The 18,237-nt window shown below is 41.1% G+C and overlaps 1 protein-coding gene across 4 annotated transcripts in view; it reads right to left on the minus strand.

Moving 5' to 3' along the window:
* GCLC (glutamate-cysteine ligase catalytic subunit) overlaps positions 1 to 18,237 on the minus strand; it is a 49,219-nt gene that overhangs the window by 7,793 nt on the left and 23,189 nt on the right. For all 4 annotated transcript variants that reach the window (XM_075923608.2, XM_075923609.2, XM_075923610.2 and 1 more), the window contains 5 exons: positions 10,338 to 10,412; positions 3,532 to 3,648; positions 2,317 to 2,455; positions 1,668 to 1,780; positions 434 to 526 (listed from right to left, as the gene is read on the minus strand). In XM_075923608.2, the coding sequence (XP_075779723.1) occupies positions 434 to 526; positions 1,668 to 1,780; positions 2,317 to 2,455; positions 3,532 to 3,648; positions 10,338 to 10,412 (537 nt within the window). The remainder of the gene's footprint in view (positions 1 to 433; positions 527 to 1,667; positions 1,781 to 2,316; positions 2,456 to 3,531; positions 3,649 to 10,337; positions 10,413 to 18,237) is intronic.

Here is an 18,237-nt window from a genome sequence, read left to right on the forward strand (position 1 = left end):
CCCTCTTGGGCAAGAATACTTTTCCCCTGAGCGGGAGTGTGAAAGTATTTGCCTAAGAAGCACTGATTTTGTACAGTACAAAGTCAGTGCTCTTGCGCAAGTTCAAGAGGACAGTATAGACATCTGGCAAGTTTTTGCCAGTCTAGATGCACTCAAAAAGAACAAGGCCATGAGAAACTCAATACAATATTAGAGCCTTGTTTAGAGTTGCTTTCATTAGTGTTCTTTAGTTTGCTAATGCAAATTCTCCTGCTAGTTTCAGTCCAATAATTTCCGGGCATATTTACTTAAATGCTGCTGTCCATTTCACTTCAGGAGATTAGCAATTCAGAAGGGACAACTCACACTACGAATAATGTTGATGCTAGATAAGAGAACGCCTCATACTTTCTATCAGTAATAGGATATGCTGTTAAGCATCTTTACTCCTTACCTCCATGGGCCTGAATTCTACTCTCCATCCAATATCTGAATTTGGAGGAGGTGGTTTAAATCTCATTGTCTGCCAATTTGTGGACTGAATATTCTGCAAAATCACAAGTAAGATATACTGTTACAGACAAGCACATTTCCATAATGCACATCTGTAAAAACAACACTAAATGCTCTTCCATCTCTCAATCAACATACATGCAAATTACCAAGTAATACTTACAGAGACTTGACCTATTTAATGGTGGAATGAAGTGTTACCACTCCAATGATACTATGCCATACTACCCATGAAATTTAGGGCTGCATATGAGTGAGGCTTCAAGTCTGTCAAAGATACGCAAGTCATGCATTCTGTGTCTTTCTGGAACTTCCATGATTTCCACAGTTGACCTGAGGCCGTTCCAGAGAGAGACAGTAGTTCCTGGGGGCATCAGATCAGCCCTTACCTTTGGAGCAGGCCCCTAGGACCACCCAGAGCAGTGATGACCCCCAAGAGAAGCTAAGATTTGTTGAGAGGTATTTCTAGTAAAAGTCATGGTCAGGTTACAGGCCAAGAATTTGTTTATTGCCTGTAATCTACCCATGACTTTTAATAAAAATACCCATAGCTAACACTTATAGATGAGACATTACATATACAGATTTAGTAGGCCTTTTATAATCAGTTCTTGACGACAAAATTGAAGATCTGCACTGACATGATTAAAATAGATTAGAACTATTGCTCAACTACTTATAAAATGATTCAAGATAAAAAATTTATCAAATATACTACACAACATATAGTTGCTGTACAATGTGTTATATGCTGATAAGAAAGATATTTTATGAAAGATGGTAAATGACCTTGATGGTAAATGACCTTACTTAGTTAACTACTGTCTGTGCCTGGACAGTCTCTAATATTTCCCTTGGTTCTTTTCACTGCTGTTTCTAGTGGTGGTCTGTGTTTCACTAGGTTTAAAGTGTGAGCTATTTCTCTGGAATGAGGAAAGAAACATTTTCCAAGTTCATAGCAACAGGTATTTGTCAGTGCAATAGTAAAAACTGCATGCTGTAAAGAACTAATTTAGAACATGTGAAACTAGCTGCTTTTGTTCCTCGTTCCTACCTATGTTGCTAAATTCTGGCAATATCCTCAACTACCGAATACTCAGCATTACAAGATTAAGCAATAAAATATGGATCAATTATAATCACAGTATTTAAATTGGTATGAAGCAAGATACAACCTCAAAATGGTCAGATTCATTTGCATCATCTAGATGTATTTTCTCTTCAAACAATGTCAATGGGTCTCGAATAAATAAGTGTGCAATATGTTGTGCCAAAAGATGATCGATTCCTATAAACAAAAGTTCAAAGATCAAATTCACCAACAGACACTAAAGATGGTAAAGTAGGCCTCATTAAATGCCATGATGACTCAAGACCCAGGAAACGCCATACTGCTTGAGGCTATCACAAACACATCCTAAGGTGAAGTAAAAGTGATCACCACAAAAATAGGTAAGATGATGACAAAGAACAAGAAGATATTCTGTTTTCTGGTTGGAAGCACCAGCTGAAAATCGGTATAGCTGCCATTCTTCCTCTGCTTTCTCTTCCACTTCTGTCTCCTGCTGACTTTGACAGTTTTGCTCTATACAGAATGGTAAGGTATTAATGATTCTTAAGAAGCCAGCTGTTCAATTTGGAACTGAAGTACATTTTCCCCTGCAGATCAATGGCATAACCTCAAGGACAGACCACCACATGGAATGAATAGACATCTCCGCTACGCATGCAGAGTCAATGCAAAAATATGGTGGATTTTAAAAAGAAACTGAAGAAAACTACAAGCATAAGACTAAATTGACTCACAACGAGTCAAACACTTACCTTCCTTTACTAGGTGCTCGTAGATTTCTTTATCTATTGTCAAATCAATGTCATTGTATTTTTCACCACATTCAGATAGATAACTGTCTATGGAATCATATCTGGATTTACTGATTCTATAATGGTTGTTCTTCAGTGGCTATATAATTTAAAAATAGAATATTTTAAGAGCTTGTAAACAATGTTACCTTACTAATTAAACAATTCTTGGAGAACTGTTATTCCAAGTAAAAAAAATAAACAGATGTTGCTTTTAAACAATCTAAATTAAAGTTATTAAACTAAATTCACAGGTCTTCAAAAAATAAGGAAAATGGTAGTGGCATATACATGAGAGATCTAACAAATAAGAAACTCATGGGGCTTAGACACCTATAACAGGTTAGAGGGTATATAATTAAAAAGCTTAATGAAAGTGGGTGTCAATAAAAACCCAACTTTGTATCCTCATTTAGGATAATTTTGAATAAAAGTCAGTCTTGCTATATATATTGACTATTCTATTATGACAGTATGAAAGGATTTCATTGGGATAACCTGGTACATTTCAAAATGGGTGGTTTGCCAAAATCTACTGTGACATCATGGTTATATTGGTATTGCTATAAACAAACATATTTGTCAGAATATGTTACTAGAATTTTCTACTGGAACATTTTTATAAATTTAGTTTTTAAAATTCTGTAATTCTCTAGATGGTCTCTGGTGTCCATTCTCTGAAGTTTAAGTTGGTCCTGCCTACATGCATGGGGCCAGACTTGATTTCGAGTTCCCTTCCAATCCTACGATTCTAAGTTCTGCTGACCAGGTGATATAGCATTTATAATACTGTAAACCATGACAGCAGGGACCATCTACAAAAGTACGTGTCACATAACACAGGATTACAATATATGCTGATTTTTTTTTTTTAAAAGAAATCTTACTTTTTGACTGAGGCAGAGAAAGTGAAGCTGTATCACCAAATGAAGAACTTCTAAGGAAATTGTGAATGAGTGGAAGTGGAGTTTAAATGGAATTCTATACTTAGTTATAACTAACATTTTCTACTGTGGATGCTATAACAATAATTAGGGTGAAAGTTACACCTACTGAATGGAATGCCATAAAGACCCCAATCTCTGAGTACTCCACCTGTGATATTCAAAGAATATCTGAACTTTAACTAAAAAGCCCCAGGAAGTTAACTTTTACTTTAACACTAATTTAACTTGCCTCCAATCCTCTCTCCTCTCGTGTTCGGTCATCTACTGATGCAGATATTACTCCCCATCGACAATCAATATCTGACACGTAGCCTCTGTAGAATGGAGCTGCAGCACTTAATGCCATCTAAAATAATACAAAGTCACACATGAGAACACAGGACAAAACAAAATGAACACCAACACCACAATGTAACTCCACAGAAAGTTTACTTTTGGACCAGCAAGACTTCACACACTTACACAAAAATTATGTACTCAAAGACCAAACTGTTATTGGGGGGTAGAATTGGGAGAGGGGTTTTTGTTCAACTTATGCTGCTGCTCCAGCAACCCTCTGATGCAGGACAGCACATTTTTTCCCCCCTCAAAAGTAGTCATATGAACTGCACACACAGAAAAATGATTTATTTACTTAGTATTTATTTACATCTCCAAATATATTGCCTCTAGAGATCCACAGTGAAGGAGCTACACCTTGTGATCTGCAGAAGTAATTTCATGATGGACAGATATTGTGCTACCATACTTCCAGTCCCATCAGCAACCTTAATTTGACCAGCCTTTTATTTAAAGCTCAAGGTCCAATTATCACTGAAGTGATAAATTCACAACCTACTGTAGCTGTACCTATAGTCCAAGCTGGTAGTTGGAGCCTATGTCATGGCTCCTTCCCCACTCTGGGGCGATAAATGCACGAGTGTAGGCCAGCAAAAGTACCCCAAAATCTTATCTACCAGGCTTTGGTGTAAAACTTCCCCCCAAAAATCTTAACCTAGATTTTGGGAATACAATCTCCGCTGCCACCACCCACATATTGATACAAAAATCAGGGGGGAAAAAAATCACTTGGGAAGTCTCACCCCTAAAGTACAAACCAGGACACAACCATTAACCAATACCAGGTTAATAAAAAGGAAAGAGAAAGAACTTTTATCACCACAATATTCCTGTTGCAAGCATAATGACTAGATGGAAAAGTAACAAAATAATATACTCATGGAGGAGAAATCTACCATGGGCCAAGAGCTTAGTTACAAAGGAGAGCAAACCCCATTTAAAAATGCACAGACTAGATCCCATTTTCCAAACGATAAAACCTAGTGGATTTATCTAAACTTTATCCTACTTACAGACTGTGAAGAGTATTTTCTTAGAGGGAGACATCCTGCCCCCTTCAATAGCTGGAGAGAAACTACGCACAACAAAGGAGGGAAAAACCCCCAAATTCTTTTGTCCCAGTTTGAAATTCCTGTCTACATTTCTATCGGCTGCCTGCCACCTGGTTTAGGTAAGGGACATATGTAACCCCATAGTCCCCAGGATGCTGGCTAACCCTCATGATCATAACACACCCCCAAACCGCAGGTGGTGCTGGACAGCTTCTGGCCACACCAGCTGTGATTTCTTCCTGGAGGTCTGAGATAAAACATAGTAAATAAGTACATGCACACCTTACTAGACCATTGAATACATGAAAAGTAAACAAAACCCCTCCAAATCTGTGGAGTACCATGCTGGATATACTGAGAGCATCCTAAGCACCTGAGTTCAGAAATGCCTCCCAGGAGAGGGCATTGGCCACCTTGTTAGAGGCTCCCGAAATGTGCTGTACATCAAAGACAAAATCTTCGAGTGCCAAACTCCACCAAAGGAGTTTTATTGGTTGTTTTGACCGAATGAAGCCACTGAAGAGCAGAGCGGTCAGTCTGTAGATGGAAGCGTTGCCCCCACACATGCAGTCTTAACTTCTCTAGAGCATAAACAATCGCATAGCGCTCCTTCTGAGACAGAGCAGTGACTTTCTCTTTCAGACAATTTTTTGCTGAGAAACACGATAGGGTAAAACTTGTTGATCTGGTCCTTCCTGCATCAGAACTGCCCCCACACCTTGCTCGGATGTGTCTGTGGTGACAATGAAAGGCTTGTAATAGTTTGGGACCCTCAGTACAGGATCAGACATAAAAGATGCCTTGAGCTGATTAAAAGCTTCCTGGCACTGGTCAGTCCACTTGACTCCATTGGGTTGGTTTTTCCTAGTTAGATCTGCTAGAGGTGCGGCAACTTCACTGGTAGTGCAGTACAAATTTTGAGAAAGCTACAAAACATCGATAACCTCCCTGATAACACCATCCTTGCCACCATGGATGTAGAAGCTCTCTACACCAATATTCCACATGACGGATTACAAGTGATTAGAAACACTATCCCAGAGGATATCACAGCCAATCTGATAGCAGACCTATGTAACTTTGTTCTCACCCACAATTATTTCCAATTTGGGGACAACTTTTACCTCCAGATCAGCGGCACAGCCATGGGTACCCGCATGGCCCCACAGTACACTAACATCTTTATGGGTGACTTAGAACAACATTTCCTCAGATCCCGTCCCCTTTTACTCCTCCTTTACTTACGCCACATCGATGACATCTTTATGATCTGGACCCATGGTCAAGAAACACTGGACGCATTCCACAGAGACTTTAACAACCTACACTCCACCATCAATCTCAGCCTAGACCATTCAACACAAGAGATCCATTTCCTGGACACCACAGTACAAATCACTAATGGAAAATTAAATACCACTCTCTACAGAAAACCCACTGACAGCTATACTTACCTACATGCCTCCAGCTCCCATCAAGGACACATCATACGATCCATCATCTATAGCCCTTCAATACAACGGCATCTGCTCTAATCCCACTGACAGAGACCAGAAACTTCAAGATCTCTTCCAAGCATTTGTCAATCTCAATTACCCACCGGGGAAATAAAAAAAACAAATTCAAAGAGCCAGACGAATACCCAGAAACCATCTACTTCAAGATAGGTTCAAGAAAACCATCAATAGAACACCACTTATCACCTATAGCCCCAACTTAAACCCCTCTAACCCATTATCAATAACCTACAACCTCTACTGGAACAGGATACTACACTCCAAGAGGCTCTGGGGGACAGACCCATAGTCTCCTATAGACAACCACCTAACCTCAGGAAGATTCTTACCAACTATTACAGCACATACCATATTAATACCAACCCTGGAACTTTCCCTTGCAACAAACCCCATTTGTCCACATATTTACTCTGGTGACAACCATCACTGGCCCTAACCATGTCAGTTATATGATCAAGAACGCATATTCCTGTTCATTCAGAAATAAAATGTATGCCATCCTGTGCCAACAGAGTCGTTCTGCTATGTATACTGGACAGACTTCTCAGACACTTTGTGAAAGAATTAATGCCACAAATCAGACATCTTCACAAGGAAAAGCCAGTTGCTTTTCATTTCAGCCTACCTGGACATAATCTTAACCTTACTACATGCACCTTACTTCAAAGAGACTTGAACACCAGATTACAGAGGGAAACTTCAGAACTCTTTCATCCTTAAATTTGACACTTTACAAATGGGCCTTAAAGATGCTAAGTACCTTAACCATTACAAAAATGCTTCCCTACTTATTACCCCTGATTAGCCATTCATTGACTCAAATAGCTATTCCCTTCCTCCCTCACCCCAGCTTCTGTACTAAATCTGATTTGTCAGTTTAATGTGTTCACTTTTTTCATTGTATTCCTGTGGTATATATGGTTATGCCAATTCTCTTCCAGAATACAATCTGAGGAAGTGGGTCTGGCCCAAAAAAGCTCATCACCTATTAAACCATCTTGTTAGTTTTTCCTTTTGTTTTAGCAAGATCAGTCTAACACAGCTACCTCTCTATTACTATTCCCTATTACAATGATTGAAAACAGGGTCTTTATTCAAATTTTACCAGAACTAAATCATATGGGTTGAAATTTTTCATGTAGGGACTGCTACAAGTTAATTTTTTTGAAAGTTTCAGCAAAAACAGTTCAGACATTTCTCATGAAAAAGATAAGGAAAAAATACATTTCCACACAAAACCCTTGCAACCATTTCATTGAGAAAATCTAGTGTTTCCTTTGAAATAAGACTGGAAATTTGGCAAGTGCATTGTACTAATGTCAGGGATGTGCTTTTTTTTTTTTTTGCGCTAATCCTGTGAAAAAATGTTCAAGTTTGCCTTCGGGGGAAAAAATCAGTTTAATTGAGCTTTTGAAAATAGACTCAACTCACTTTTGAAAATGGAAATAAAGCTCCCAATATTTGTCCTCTCACCCCCCTTCACCTTTACTGTTACCCCTCTCATGTAATACCTAAATTAAAACTGGGGAAGGAGCCTTGCCTGTTCTATAAAACTTTGATGCTATAAGAGTTTATACTTTTATTTTTCTTTTTAAAAGTACTGTATGTTACAAGATTATGAGAGCAGACAATTACAATTTGCTAAAAATTACTCAAAACCAAAAATAATTTCATTGACATGTTTACTGTAAATTGTTTTGTTAATTTCTGCCTACTAGCAGAATAGAAGGCACATGTATACTACAGCAAACAGCATATTGGTTATTGATATACTACAGTTGCGGAACCACCATCTAAGGCAGCACCTTCCATTTTTGCTGATGACATCTTCAAAAAACATTGGTAGAAGACATGACTTTACCTGATACCAGTGTTCCCCCTCAGATTTTCCATCCATGGGGATGAAATTTGTGTGCACCACTAATACTGAGGTAGTGTGGATGTGCACCGACCAGTACAAACAAAAACCATAGATAATTTTTGATAGGGGACCACTTAAAGAATTTGGTAAGCAGTTGAAGGCCGCACTCTACCATTACATTAAATGAAAGAAGTGCAGGGCTCTGGGATGGAGGTTGGGTGCTGAAGGGAGCTTTGGTGAAGTAGGGGATTGTGACCTGGGGCGACGGACTGGCATGAGGAGGGGTTGCAGGAATTTGGGTTGTGACAGGGATAGCAGATTGGGGTGCAAGGTTTGAGAGGGAGTTGTGACCTGAGGAGGGGATGCAGTGTCTGGGAAGGTGTATGGGGGTTGCAGGTTTGCTTTTCATGGGGTAGGAGGGCAGAAGAGGGGCAGAGGGTTGGGGGAAGGAAGGAGGGCACCCCAGACCCGACACAGGCTCTGGCTGCGAGACCTTACCTGGCTCCAAGCCAGCAGCCTAGCAGGTTCCTTAGCGGGGGTCCCTGCATTCCAGCCACTGTAAATGCTCAGAGAAGTTGTAGGAGCCATGTTTACTACCCTAAACCGAATGCTGTGAGCCTAGGGGATGAGGGGCACTTGACATGCTGCCTGTCCTGCAAACAAGCAGCTGCTATTGGCCGAAACCAGACAGTAGGAACTACTGGAGACGGGGGCAGCATGAAAATCATAGAACTGGAAGGGACCTCGAGAGGTCAGAGTCCAGCCTCCCGCCCTCAAGGCAGGACCAAGCTCTGTCTACACCATCCCTGACAGATGTCTATCTAACCTGTTCTTAAATATCTCCAGAGAGGGAGATTCCACCACCTCCCTTGGCAATTTATTCCAATATTTGACCACCCTGACAGTTAGGATTTTTTTCCTAATGTCCAATCTAAACCTCCCCTGCTGCACTTTAAGCCCATTACTCCTTGTCCTGTCCTCAGAAACCAAGAGGAACAAATTTTCTCCTTCCTCCTTTGACACCCTTTTAGATATTTGAAAACCACTATCATGTCCCCCCTTAATCTTCTTTTTTCCAAACTAAACAAGCCCAGTTCATTAAGCCTGGCTTCATAGGTCATGTTCTCTAGACCTTTAATCATTCTTGTTGCTCTTCTCTGTACCCTTTCCAATTTCTCCACATCTTTCTTGAAATGTGGCGCCAAGAACTGGACACAGTACTCCAGCTGAGGCCTAACTAGTGCAGAGTAGCGCGGCAGAATGACTTCATGAGTTTTGCTTACAACACACCTGTTGATACAACCTAGAATCATATTTGCTTTTTTTGCAACAGCATCACACTGTTGACTCATATTCAACTTGTGGTCCACTATGACCCCTAGATTCCTTTCTGCCATGCTCCTTCCTAGACAGTCGCTTCCCATCTTAGGAAGGAACAATCAGTTCCTTCCTAAGTGGAGCACTTTGCATTTCTCTTTATTAAACTTCATCCTGTTTACCTCTGACCATTTCTCTAACTTGCTAAGGTCATTTTGAATTATGTCCCTATCCACCAAAGAAGTTGCAACCCCACCCAATTTGGTATAATCTGCAAACTTAATAAGCGTACTCTCTATCCCAATATCTACATCATTGATGAAGGTATTGAACAGTACGGGTCCCAAAACAGACCCTTGCGGAACTCCACTTGTTATCCCTTTCCAGCAGGATTTAGCACCGTTAACAACAACTCTCTGACTACGGTTATCCAGCCAATTATGCACCCACCTTATCATGGCCCTATCTAAGTGTTCCCTCCCCCTCCAGGTTCTCAGCATTCACACACACCCCTGCACCCAGCTTTCCAGAGTGCTAGGTGGGGCCATGGCAGGCAGGGAGCCAGCTGGGGCTCTTGTGGCCAGATGCAGCCTGCAGACCATCTTTTGTGCCCAGCCCAGGCTAGCGCCAGTTTCTCCATTTATAGCAGGCAGCAGTAGCTGCCACTTATGTTCCTTTGAGAAGGAAAGTATACCACCGCCCCCCACCTTCTCCAGCTGATCAGCTGAGCTCCCTGCCTGTGCGGGAGCTCTGAACCTCTGGCACTGGGATCAGAAAAGGGCTGCTCACCCACATGGACACACAACTTACAGGGAACCTTGTCTGATACAAACCTGAGTAAAATTAGTGTTAAAAAAAAAAACCTTTAAAATCTTGTAACAGGACATTTTAAACCTTGCTATTTTCTGTACAAAAAAATTATGTTTGGTGATAAAGTTTTATTACTCACCACAATAGGACAGATTGTGGCTAGCTGATCATAAAGGCATCTTGCTTCAGAAATGCTGCAAGCCTGGAATGTTACCTGTTAAAAGAAGTAGGATTCTTACATAAAAGCAGGTCAGTAGGCTTTGTTGATAGCATCAGACCACTTAATGGAACCAATATTCTGAAATTCACTTCCACTTTGCATTTTAATGTATCCATGTACTGAAGAAAACTGATCTTTGCTGCCAGTGTTTCCAGTAAACCGTGTCACAAACATCAACATTTAAATGTTCATTACAGATTTTAAATTGCAATTCAAGGGCACAAAGGGCTGGTCTCCACTTATTGGGAAAGTGATGCTGTGGAGACTGATCTCCTAGGGTTTGATAACGCAGGTCCAGAAAGACCTGCTAAATCAGGGATGGGGAACCTGTGGCCCCTGGATTCAGCCCCTAAGGCACAGGGCTTCCCCCACACCATTGGGAAATTCACCCTAGTGCTCCAGCCCCCCACCGTTCCTCTGCGGAATGAGAGTGCACAAAATCTATTAGTCTGGACCAGTGTTCCCTCTACACTGGGCAGCAGCCCAGCTTTACAGGTGATTAATCAGAAGTCAATGAGCTTCCATGCATGGAGCCCTGAGCCCCTGACTGGGCAGGACTGACTAATCACCTGTGAAGCTGTGTTGCCACACAGCTTTGAGGGAACATTGGCCTGGATCCCACTAGGCTCTGGTGTGTGACGGAAGAGGCAAATGTGGGGAGTGTTTCTCCTCAGTGGGGTACACATGAGTGAGGATTCTTTTTCACACTTCTTACTTGTGTGCGGCTCCCAACTGCTTTTTCTGTGGGTCAGCAGCTGTCATGGCTCCTTCCCCACTCTGGCATGATAAATGCAGAAGTGGGGGCAGCAAGTGTACCCCAAAGCCTTATCTACCAGGCTTTGTATAAAACTTCCCCCAAGATCTTAAAAACCTAGATCTTGGGAATAAAACTTCCGCTGCCACCACCCAAATGTTGATAAAGAAATCAGGGGAAAGATCATTTGGGAAATCTTACCCCTAAAATAAAAATCAAGGCACACAATTAACCACTGCCGGGTTAACAAAAAGAAAAGAAGGAACCTTTATTATTACAACAATATTCCTGTTGCAAACATAATGACTAGATAGGGAGGTAACAAAATATACTCATGGAGAAACTCCATGGGCCTAGAACTTAGTTTCAAAGAAAAGCCAAAACATCTTTTAAACAGTGCCAGATCTCAGATCCCATACCCAATCCTTAAAACAATAAAACCTAACGAAACTGCCTAAACTTTACCCTACTTACAGAAAATGAAGAATGGTGTCTTGGAGAGAGAGAGAGAGAGAGACATGCTTGTCCCTCTCTGTAGCTGCAGAGAACTCACCGAGAGACAAAAGGAGAAAGGAAAAAAAAAAACCAAATTCCTTTGTCCCAGTTTGAAAAGTCCCACCTACATTCTTATTGGTCTCTCCACCTGGCTAGGTGTAGTTAACCCCTTAATCCCCAGGCTGCTGGCTAACCCTCATAATCATGACAGCAGCTCCCAACCCAAAAAAGGTTCCCCCACCCCTCCGCTAAATTGACCACTGATGGTGCCCCATCGACTCTGGTTCTCCACCAGATCATGAGAGGAAGGGAAGATAACAGAAGAGTTTCTCCCATTCACCTCCCACAGTGGGGATGCTGTAGAAATTTTACCTACGGTATGTCGACACCAGCTATGCTATTCACATACCCAGAGTTGCTATCTTAGGTTGACTTTCTCCAGTAGAAAAAGACGACCTTAGATGGTGTAGATATCACTCAAAATGTTAGTCAGAACCAAGAGAAACTGAGGACTAAATTAACATGAACTGATAATTTGCCTTTCAAGCAGGAGTCAACTCCCCTAAAGAAACAATCAGCAAGAATTACAAAGTACAGGCAGTCCCTGGGTTACGTACAAGATAGGGACTGTAGGTTTGTTCTTAAGTTGAATTTGTATGCAAGTCAGAACTGGTACATATTGTAGGGGAAACTCTTGCCAAACATTTCTCCAGAGCTCAGTTTTATTCTCCCACACCTCACTTCCCTCAGTCCTTTATTCTCAAGCTGAGGTGTCTGCTGAGAAAAGCCGCTCCGCGTCTCCCTGGTCTGCTGGAGGGAAGCAGCTAGTGAGGGGTTGCCTCACCCCGTTTGTAAGTAGGGATCCCATGCAAGTCGGATCCATGTAACCCGGGGACTGCCTGTATAGCATTTGACAATAGAGGTAATTTCTTAAAAAAAAAAAAAAAAAAAAGAAGCCTTTAACCCAAGATTCTTTTGTGGTCTCAAACCGAATTATAGGCTAATTACATTTTGGGAAAGTGTAAGTGCCTTGTGCCTGTAAATTTAGGTTAGTCTGAACGGGAGAGAGGCCAAGATAAAATTGTAAGAAAAAAGTCACTATAACACTTTTAGGGCACAGTAGCACAGTTCATGCGGTCAGTTAGCCTGTTGTACACTAGCATGCTACAAACTCACAGCTCTACTTGCCATGCACTAAGTATCCATGTAGATAAATCCTGAGTTAATTAAAAGGCTTTTTACCCCTCATTTCTCCATTTTAAACTTTGCAGCATAACAAAACAGAAGCCATCCCCGAGAGGACTGTACTTTCCTTGTTACCACTTGAATTCAAGCAGCAGAGACTGCTGTACCAAGAGATAGAGAATGAAATGGGATCCACAGTGGGGTGATACCTCCCCCAGAGCTCAACTAGATCCAGTAGTGTGTAGGCAAGATCATCCCAACACTGGAGACACTAGGACAGAGGGCTTAAGAAAAAACTGCAGAGAGGCAGCCACCAGAACTTCTAGCTGGCACGGGAAGCAGCAGCAAAGCTGGGACCTTTGGACACTGGGAGAAATTTCTGCAGTTTTCATTGAATTGCTTCAATCTAGGGATGTGAACAATTAGTCGAGCAAATGCTTACTGGATAGTCAACACAGTAGTTGAGTAGTTGTTCCTCCCCACCTCCTTGCTGTCTCTTATCAGAAAGAGGCAGCAAGGGGTGGTGGGAAAGACGAGGGGGTGTTTCAGAGCATCAGCGCCATGTAGAGTCCGGGATCACCAGGGGACTCCCTTGCTGACTCTGGGCTCCATGTAGCACTGCTGCTTTGAAATGCCAAGTGGAGTGGAGGGTCAGGCTCTATGCGGCATTTCAAAGCGGTAGCGCTGCATGGAGCCCAGGGTCAGCGAGGGAGTCCCAAGCTGATCCCGGGATCCATGGGGTGCTGCTGCTTTGAAATGCGGTGGGGAGCTCAGGGCCAATGGGGGACTGCCTGGCTGGCCCTGTGCTCCCTGCAGCCTTTGCGCCTTTGAAGTGTAGTAACAGCCCTGGGTCTGATGCTACACTTCAAATGGCAGAGGCACCCTTATAGACTAATTAGCATTGACTATTCGATTAGTCAATTGAAATTTGACATCCCTACTTCAATCCTGTACTGATTGGCTGTTTGCTTCCACCTTCTCAAATTCCCCTTCTGCACAGTCTCCTCATTTCAGCTTCACGCTACATATGCCTCTGACTTTCTTCCCCGTTCTATCCCCCTCCTCTCTCATTTATCTTATCCCCTTCCCTAAAAACCTCTAATTATTCAATAACAATCGTGAAACCAACTCAACCCTGCCCTTTGCCCGCCTTGTCCATTTAGGTTGTGAACTCTTCAGGACAGGGCAGTCTACTACTCTGTACAATGCCTAAGATATCTGGGCACCCCTCTACATTGGTTTTTAGGCAATACCACCACAAACATTAATAAAAACATTGTTTGAGAGTACAAGTTGTTAGTTTTCCTAATGAAGAAATTACAACTGAAATGGCATAAAATATAGACATCTTCAGACACCTGATCCCTAATACTAAATCCCACTACAGTTCCCTGAAGGAAAATGTAAATACTTTGAAAGGTATATAACTGCTTTCAAAAGAACAGTTTAGCAATGGAACAAGACAAAACATAGCTTTATTCCTGCCTCTTAAATTTAAGAGGAGCACTCAAAGGGATCTTCTCTAGTCCAGTTTTGCTCACAACCAATTTAACAGGGTAGACTGAATTCAAGTGATTTAAATAATGTATTTAAAATAATCATTTTAATTATAATTTTTACCAATCAATTTTTCATCTTATTTGGCATTCATTAGTTAACTATCCTAAAGCAAAGCTGATTCTCACTGCAGATGGCCATTAAAACGTTGATTTGGAACTAAATGTACATCAGTTGCACTAAATTTGGTGCTTCTTTTTACTAAACAGGAGACTATAACAGTATACATTTAAGCAACTCTGTAGTTGATATCCCTTTCTTATTTCAGAAAATGGTGAAGGATATATATTTTACTAGATTAATTTGCTTGTCATTGGTGTCTAGCTCTATTTGGATGGAAATTCAAATTAAAAATATGCTGAAACAGTATTTTAAAATATAATTAAAATACCCTGAATATATCGGAAAGAAAAAAAAAATTGAAAAGTATATCTACACGCAGAAAAACCCACAGTTTGTCCAGCCAGCCAGTTCAAGCTGTAGTAATGTCTCATTTCTGTGTAGACTCCTAGGCTAAGTCTACACAGCAGTGATTTTCCTGCTCTCTGAGCCCAAGTCAGTGGCACTAGCCAGTCATGTTTGTCTGCTGTGTAGATATACCCAAATACAGGCAGTCCCCGGGTTAATGGATCCGACTTACATCGGATCCCTACTTACAAACGGGGTGAGGCAACCCCGCACTAGCTGCTTCCCCCCAGCAGACCAGGGAGACGCGGAGTGGCTTTTCTCAGCCGACACCTCAGCTTGAGAATAAAGGACTGAGGGAAGTGAGGTATGGGAGAATAAAACTGAGCTCTGGAGAAATGTTTGGGTAGAGTTTCCCCTACAATATGTACCAGTTCCGACTTACATACAAATTCAATTTAAGAACAAACCTACAGTCCCTATCTTGTACGTAACCCGGGGACTGCCTGTAAACTGAAATGAAGGAATTCTTTTCACTTTTAAATCGCCAGGCCCAACAGCAGCTGTGCTCTTAGCCCCTCTTGTTGGCGGCCCTGCTTACATATTTCTTTTGTCTATTTTGATGATTATGTGAATGAGGAGCAAGAGACCCACTTTCAGTAAGCCTGAACAGACAGGCTACGTCTACGTTGGCCCCTATTACGGAATAGGCATGCTAATGTAGCACTTGGGAAAAGGCAAATCCGCGGGGGATTTAAATATCCCCCGCGGCATTTTCATTTTCATGGCCGCCGCTTTTTTCTGGCTTGGAGATAAGCCGGAGAAAAGCGTTCAAACTGAGGGCTTTATTCCGGAGGATCGCGCCAGTCTGGACGCTTTTCTCCGGCTTATCTCCAAGCCGGAAAAAAGCGGCGGCCATGAAAATGCAAATGCCGCGGGGGATATTTAAATCCCCCGTGCATTTGCCTCTTCCAAAGTTCTACATTAGCATGCCTATTTCGTAATAGGCGGCCAGTGTAGACATAGCCACATAGTTTCAGTCATTAAGTCTGTTTTTATTCTTGACTTCTAAATCTGAAATAAAAAAAATAATGCTGCTTTGGTTTATAACTCCACCTATCTCTCTGGCCTAGAGCAAATCAAATTAAATTTGTCTGAGCTCTTCCAGAAACCAGAGTAATACAAGACTGCTTGAAAGCGCTTCATACAGTTAACAGCCCTGGAGCAAGTAGAGCTAAGCAGGGATGCCTAAGGAACATACTGATGGGTAACCAGCAAACAAGCCTTGGTGAATGGTCGAGTGCAAAGAACGGTCTGTCTTTTAGGTGGATTTGTCTTCAATACCATAGCAAATGCACTTCCTGAGTCCCTTGTGAGATCGACGTACCAGTCTGGAAGCACGAAGATAAATTTATATTCTAGTTTCTATAAGCCAGTATACACCTAATCTGAGTTGCTTCAATCAAGATTAAGCTGTAAATTCTTGAGGAGTATCTTAAATCACCCACAGTAATTTTAGTTACTTGGTTTTCCTTTGCGGGGGCAGTATATAGTATTTGCTGAATATGATGATAGTCTGGGATCATGGGTAATTCTGCAAGCAAGTTTATGATAGAAAATGATATGTAAATGCAGATTTGTAAAAAAGCTCCAAAATCATCATTTCAGAGACAAGGGAACCAGGAACTTATTCACCCAAGCTTCCAGCTGCAAGTCCTCTGCCTGGTAGAAGCTGTGGTAATACAATGTTATTGGAAGTGGATTAGGGTGGATATTATTCGAATGCCCTCTGAATACAATGATAAAAACAACAAACATTGAATAATTAAGTGGCTATATACTTGAAAAGTGCTTCATGTTGATTTGAAAAAAAGGCAGCAGTAAAAAAAGAAAATTCACTAATACCGATTATCGTTATTATTTCAAGAAATGTACTGAGGCACTGGTTAAAAGAGCAGCATTTTGTGGACCATAGCTACAAAAGATCTATTATATGACAATAACTACCCTCAAAGTAATTGATGACAAAATCCTTATTCTTACTTTGGTTTCGATCATTTAGGCATAAAAGGGGAGATGGAAAGTACTAACTGCTGAATCTTTGAGCACTAACACTATGGAGGATCCAGTTAAACACAATGCTCAGAGGTACCTTACATGCAATAAGGGCATACACAAACTAAATTTGGAAAGGTTGAACAGGACACTGAAGATGTTGGGGATGTTTACGAAGAAAAAAAACAGACCTTTGACTAAGTCAGTCTCATCTCTGACACATATGCAGAGGAATCACTTAAAAATATTACCAGAAAGGACTCCTTGGTATTGCTCCTATCCAATTCAAATCCCTGACACCACAAACATCTCCAATGTCACATCGATGAAGCAAATGTCACGTACTTCCATGCATATCTTGTAAGAAAAATGCTTCAGCATATAAAAGAATTGCTCAAAAAAAAATCAATTGACATAATGAAGCTGCTGCCTTGCACTATTTAATCACATTTCTTTGTAAAATTATAGGCTAACAAAATTATTTTGCATGTCGTCAATTTCACATGCAGTAGCACTACTGAACTACAGATTTTTGCGCAAGAAACATGTTCTAGTAGTCAGATGGTAACCAAGACTTCTTCAAGTTTCTGGTTTTGAGGAACACAATTGCTGTATAAATACTTAAGGAACCTCTACACTGTCGCGCATAGCTCGAAATAAGCTATGCAATTTCAACTACACAAATTGCATGACTTATTTCGAGATAGCCTATTCCGAGATTTCAAAATTTTGTGCTGTCTACAAAGCACCAAATTTTGAAAGAGCGCTATTCCAGCATCTTCCTTATTCCTCGTACAAGGAGGTTTACAAAAAGCTAGATGAATAAGATGAACATTATTTCAAATCTATTTCAAAACAACAAGTGTGCTGTTAAGACACAGAGAATGCTATTTTGTTATCCTGAAATAACGCCACTGTGTAGATATACCCTCAGATGTGTTCCTATCACTCAGACCATTAAAAACCACTAACTACGTTGCCAGGTTTCCACTCTCTCTTAGGATGAGACACTACTGAAAATCTTTATGGATATATCAAATTATCTTACTAGAAGGCATTGAGATTCATCTTCCAAAGATACTCTCCTTTAAAAGTGCTTGGAATGGACACCTCCATTAAGTTTATGGCAACTGAAAGCATTCATATACCGAGTTTACCATTTGAAGACCAATATTAGGACATTTGCAGAGCTACACTGTTGGATGCTTTTCCAAAAAGCACAATGTTTGTGGGGAAAAAAAAAGTCATCGACATGGGGCACTTTACATCTGCTACTACAGGGCAAATTATCAAACAAAGGAATGGGTCTGGGATGGTCATGCATATCCAGTATCATCTCCTTGACCTTTTCATCACTAAGTTGCCTAT

Source organism: Pelodiscus sinensis, chromosome 3, assembly GCF_052426305.1.
Source record: "Pelodiscus sinensis isolate ZL-2025 chromosome 3, ASM5242630v1, whole genome shotgun sequence".
Classification (NCBI taxonomy): domain Eukaryota; kingdom Metazoa; phylum Chordata; order Testudines; family Trionychidae; genus Pelodiscus; species Pelodiscus sinensis.